This window comes from Cariama cristata, unplaced genomic scaffold (assembly GCF_000690535.1).
Source record: "Cariama cristata isolate BGI_N322 unplaced genomic scaffold, ASM69053v1 scaffold19101, whole genome shotgun sequence".
Classification (NCBI taxonomy): domain Eukaryota; kingdom Metazoa; phylum Chordata; class Aves; order Cariamiformes; family Cariamidae; genus Cariama; species Cariama cristata.
The window spans coordinates 1-5,376 of record NW_009597746.1 but is presented as its reverse complement, the minus strand read 5'-3'; the positions used below and the strand labels follow the sequence as shown (position 1 = coordinate 5,376).

General features: G+C 55.4%; 1 protein-coding gene across 1 annotated transcript in view; it reads right to left on the bottom strand.

Moving 5' to 3' along the window:
• Window positions 1-5,264, bottom strand: part of NEK8 (NIMA-related kinase 8) — a 10,021-nt gene extending 4,757 nt beyond the window's left edge. Inside the window, exons 1-7 of the mRNA XM_009709035.1 lie at window positions 5,065-5,264; window positions 3,792-4,024; window positions 2,905-3,036; window positions 2,501-2,709; window positions 1,996-2,075; window positions 1,260-1,441; window positions 873-1,023 (exon numbers count right to left, since the gene is read on the bottom strand). Coding sequence (XP_009707337.1) covers window positions 873-1,023; window positions 1,260-1,441; window positions 1,996-2,075; window positions 2,501-2,709; window positions 2,905-3,036; window positions 3,792-4,024; window positions 5,065-5,200 — 1,123 coding nt within the window. The 5' untranslated portion in view covers window positions 5,201-5,264. The remainder of the gene's footprint in view (window positions 1-872; window positions 1,024-1,259; window positions 1,442-1,995; window positions 2,076-2,500; window positions 2,710-2,904; window positions 3,037-3,791; window positions 4,025-5,064) is intronic.
• Between the last annotated feature and the right edge of the window lie 112 nt (window positions 5,265-5,376).

Below are 5,376 nucleotides of genomic sequence, written 5' to 3'. Positions count from 1 at the left end.
CGGCAGCCTCACTGTGCTGCAACAACTCACCAAACAAACAGCAGATGATAGGAGAGTGCTGAGATAACATTATTGCAGCTGTGTACGCAGGAGCTGCTAACTCCACAGTCTGTCGAGGTGTTAAATACACACAGGCACTCACTCAGCAGCTGCCCAGCAGAGGGGTGGCAGAAAACGCCATGGAGGGGTAGGACAAACCCATGCCTATGAAGTCTGCCAGTTGCATATCTGTCGTTTGCTGCCCTGATCTCCAGCAGAAGTGCAAACAGGGCTCCCAAAGGACCATTGGGAGGACTTTGCTCCACAAACATGGCCTCAGGCTGGCGTGCGTCCTCCCCTCCCAGCCAGAACGCCTCCTGGCCCACTCTAAGCGGGTTTCAGACCCTGCCTTCCTGCGGCTGAGGACAACCGGCCCTGCAGGAGCTCACGCTGACTTCTCACCGCAACACCCATCACTGCTGGTCACTGCTTGTGTCTGCGTCATGCTCACAGAGTATGTGACAGAGAAAGGCTGAACTTCCCAGACGCTCCTCACACGGCAGTCCCCACTATACAGGTCAGTTCTGGCTTCAGGGGACACCAAAGCAGCCAGGACAACAAAAAGAGGAGATTTGTGGCCCTCCTCATATCAGACAGACCTTTGGGACCAAGTTGACCGGTGTGGCATCATAGGAGGACCATGCCTGCCATTTCTGACCCTGACCTGACGTTACACGAGAGGCCACAGAGGCCTTTGTGTCACCCCAGCCCAGTGCATCTCTCGGGTTCCTCTCTGAGCAGGTTCCCCAGGCAGTCACGCTGCATTTCCAAGCCAACTGCCAGGCGGAGGGGTCTGGGACTCAGCCAGATGAAGGCAGAAGGCAGCAACTCACCTGTGAGGCAGGCTGTGAAGAGATCACCGCAGGACACGTGTTTGATGGTCACGCCAGACTGGCCCTCCAGAAAGCGGGACACAAACTGAGGCTGGAGCTGCTCGGTGGCTCCTGGGAGAGAAGGGCCTCCCGCAGCACCCATCGGGGGAGCCTGGCAGAGAGAAGCCATGTCGGCTGCTGCACCTCTGTACAGCAAGAGCTGGGTTGGAGAACTCAGATGAGCCCCTTCCCACAGTCTTAGCAGTGTTACCCACACCCTGGACTGGACAGCGGTCCTGGAGGACGCAGTGCCAGGGCTTATGTAGGGAGCAGAAACATCTCCTCCTCAGCAATCACACATCTGAGGCTTCCACGGACCCTGCCTGCCCGAGGTTCCCCATCACTCACTTCCCACATGATAAGCCGCCCCGATTTGGTGACCCCGGCCTTCTGTGTCCTGCCGGCAGACACCTGCACCACTTCGGTGTTAAGCATGGGCAGGCGAAGCGGGGTGGTGATCCCGCTCCCCCAGGTGTAGATGGACGACAGTGGAGGAGGGATTCCTGTCCTGGCTGAACCACCTCGAACACCTGTGGGTCAAAGAGAAATCATTAACATGGATCCCTGACTCTCCTCCCACAGGAAAAGAAATGACACCAGCCAGTCCGGGTGCCAGTGTAGCTGCCTGCCAGCTAGCAGAGCCAGACCAGTGCCAGTCCAAGGCTGGCAAGGGGCTGCTGGGGAGCTCCGAGCCAGGGCTGAGAGAAACACACGGGAACAGCTTCTTGTATTTTATCCCAGAATTGAGGGAAACGGCACCACGGCAGCTCTAGCCTAACTGTTACCAATGCCAGCTGCATTGCCTTGCACCAGGACATCCCCGCTCAGCAACCCTGACTGCTTTCCAGCCTTTGCTGGAAGCAGCAGAAACTCAAGGGTTCAAAATCTAGAAGAGGCAGCTGGAGAAAGAGCGCTGCTTGGTCCCCAGAGCTGAGGTGCCCATGGGCTCCTCCAGGGCTCAGGGAAGGTGAAGTCTCTTAATTTTCTCTCTCCAGAAGCTCGAGTGCCTCTCTGACCTCCTGTCAGCCAAAGGAAAGGGTCCTTCCGAATGGAGCTGTGTTGAACACACTGTGCCAGGACTCACCCCTCTGCCTGGCACTGCTCACTCGTCCCCCCGTCCGGCTGTGGGTCACTGTCGGCACCGGAGCCAAGGGTTTTTCAGGCCTGCCAAACCAAAATCCAGTCTCCTTAATGTCAGCTTGGCCCCAGAGGTCCTGCAGAGCCCTGGATCACAGAAGGTCTGGGCAGAGCTACAGCATAAGCCACGGCTGAATAGGTCACAGAATTGCCTCGGTAGGTGCTTTAAACCACTTGAGAGGGGAGTTGGCATCAGTTCACTTCCCCCTGAGCTCACAACTCTCTATTCACTGTTACTGCGATGACAAGCCCACACCTGCCATGGCACCTGCCGTGGCCCCGAGCCACTGGGCCTGGCTCAGCCCGCAGCAGCTGCACGTTGGGTAACGCAGGAGAGCTGCACAGGGACAACGCTCTCTTCGGAGCTCGTCACGGAGACCGTGAGCGGGTCAGACATGCTGTGGGCTGGGGTAGCCTCTCCCAAGGGACACTAAGCTAGCAGTATCACTTGCCTTCTCATTTTGACACTGCCCACATCGGTGTAGAGGTTCAGAAGGGGCCGAATGCAGATGGCCTGGGCCATGATCTCATTCAGCTGGGGCCGCTTGGAAGGATCCAGGTTCAGCATGCTAAGGATGAGCTGGCGCAGGTCGGGGCTGTATCTATCCGATATTGGGGCAAACGTCCCGCTCATGATCTTCAATACTAAGGCGGGAAGATTCTGGAGAGAAAACAAGACAGGGACATGCAGTGGTGGCCGGGCAGTCAGAGGTGAGGGCAAGGAGCAAGAAGTTCTCAGCACTGCCCTCACCCTTCACACCTCCAGGCTCAGGGAGAAGAGTGATCCAAGGATACGTTTTCACCTCCGTAAGAGGCCACAGCTCCCTGCACTACATGTGAACCATATCCCTCTTACCGCAGCTTCGAAAGCCCTCTTGAGGCTGGCAAGTTCGTACAGCACACAGCCCAAAGCCCAGATATCACTCTTCTGGTTGTAGGGCTTCCCTTCACAGAGCTCTGGGGAGATGTAGCACGGAGTTCCCACAACCTAGGAGAGACAAAGAAATTTACCATGATGCTGGGAAACTGGGGCAGTGAGGTGGAAAGAGAAAGGCTCAGTTCAGAGCCCAGCGCACAGGCTGGCTAGAGCACCACCAACCAAAGCTTAGCGGAGCTGGGCTTTTGTTCCCTGGTGTCAACATCTGCCTGACAAGCTCAGTAAAAAACACGAGGATTTGCTTTTCCGGTGACCTCCCTTGCACACACAGAGATTACCTCTGATTTTGCTCCTATCCACTTGAGAGAATCAGAGCCCAGAGCAATGAGCGTGATACAAATGTCTAGTCAGATTAGACCAGGTGGGGAATGATACTCAAGTCTCAAGCAGAGAGAGGAGATTAAGACAAGGCAGGACGGCAGGGCACAGGCAGGAATTCAGTTGCCAAGTATGTGTCAGACGAGCCTGCAAACAGCACCCCTCCCACTGTGACAGTGGGAGGAACCCTGTCTACACTCACCAGTGGGCCCAGACACCCCATCCTCTCCCGGGTTTGGGCAGGCAAGTCTTTCTCACCTTTCTGCAGCCCACAGAGCTGCAGCAAACTTGGGCGTGAAGACATCAGCCTAGATAAACTCCAAGGAGCAAAGCAGCATTGTGGCACGCGGATGTGGTCTGCTGCAAGTATGGTACATCCAACCTCGCTGCCTACAGCAGCTTCCAAGAGACTATCGTGAGCCAAGTCCAGAGTCTCCAGCCTGCTGCCGTGGTGGTAAGTAGTTCCACTGCAAAGCCAGGCCACTCACCGTGTAGGCTTTACTCTTGCTGCTCAAGATTTTGGAGATGCCAAAGTCTCCGATCTTGACAATCATGCGATGTTTGTCCAAGAGGATGTTCTGAGTCTTCAGGTCGCGGTGCAGGATCTGCTTGGTGTGCACGTGGTGGAGAGCCAGGAGGATCTGCACGAAGAAGTGCAGGATGGTATCTTCATCCAGCAAGGAGTTACAGCGCTTATGAATAAACTCCGCTAGCGTGCCCCCTGCAAAGAACAACAAAGGGCTATCGGCAAGGGTGGCTGCACAGGGCAGCGCAAACCCAGCCTAAAAGCCAGGGGGATTTAGCCACAGCATCTTAACAAGCCAAGTGCATGGGGAAAAAGCACGTCCTAGTGGGACACGCAGCACGTCCTCCAATGCTCCAGAGACCGTGCGGAGAACAATAGCAGCACAGTTGGTGGAACGAAGAAACAGCGAGAGAGAAGTTACTGTTGATGTACTGTCAAAGGCAGCAGGAAAAGAAATGCTAAAATTACAGCTCTTGGAGGACATAAACCTCGATAGCAGAACAAGATAAGCCTGTTCTGCAGAAGAGAATTCTTGCAGTCCAAGAGGCCACGTGGCACGGAGAGGCCCCTGTCGAGAAGGGGAAGACCAGATTCAGGCCTCACGTACAACCTTTAACAAACCCTCACGCAAATGTTGATTTCATCTTAATCTCCACAGCCAGTCTCAGAAATCACGCCTTCCCACATGGAGCTGCGGGACCAACAGTGTGGCCGAGAGCTGACACAGGGAAATGGATATGAAACCTAAGCCAGGAGCAGGTGGTAGCACACTTATCAGTGACAGAGGTGTTAGAAATCTCTTTGTTTTGGATATGATTAGCAGGCATAAAGCATAAATCACAGAATAATTGAGGTTGGAAGGGACCTTGGGAGGTCATCTGGTCCAATTCCTGGCTCAACCAGGGCCACCGACAGCTGATTGCCCAGGACCATGACCTGTCTTTTGAATATCTCCAAGGATGGTGACTCCACAACCTCCCTGGGCAACCTCTGCCAGCGCTCAGCCACTTGGCTCACAGTCAACTTGGTGTTCATCAAGACTCCCAGGTCCTTTGCTACAAAAATGTCTGTTCAAGAGAGACATGTTTGGATGTTTTGGGGTTCCAAAGCACAGGATCTTTACAAGAAGCACAACATGGCGCCACGGCAGCTTGACCCAAGAAAGGCTGAGTGCTTGGCATCCCCTGGACTTGGCAAGGAACCAGCTGCAGGTGCTGGGGGAGATCAGGGCCCACCTGGGGCATACTCCATGGCGATCATGAGTGCCTTGTCCTCCAGGAAGTTCTCGTAGTACTCGATGACATTCGGGTGGCTGAGGAGCTTGAGGACTTGGCACTCGTTCTGCGCTGCCAGCCGCTCATCCTTGCTCATCTGCTCCACCGGGATCTGCTTCAGGATCACCAGCTTCTGGTCGGCCTTGCGCAGGCACAGGTGCACGATGCTGCGGGGACAGGGACAGGGCCTCAGCGCGGGGCGGGGGGACAGGGCCTGGCCACCACCCTAAGGTGACACATGGCCCTTGCCCCCCCATCGTTGCCATGGTAACA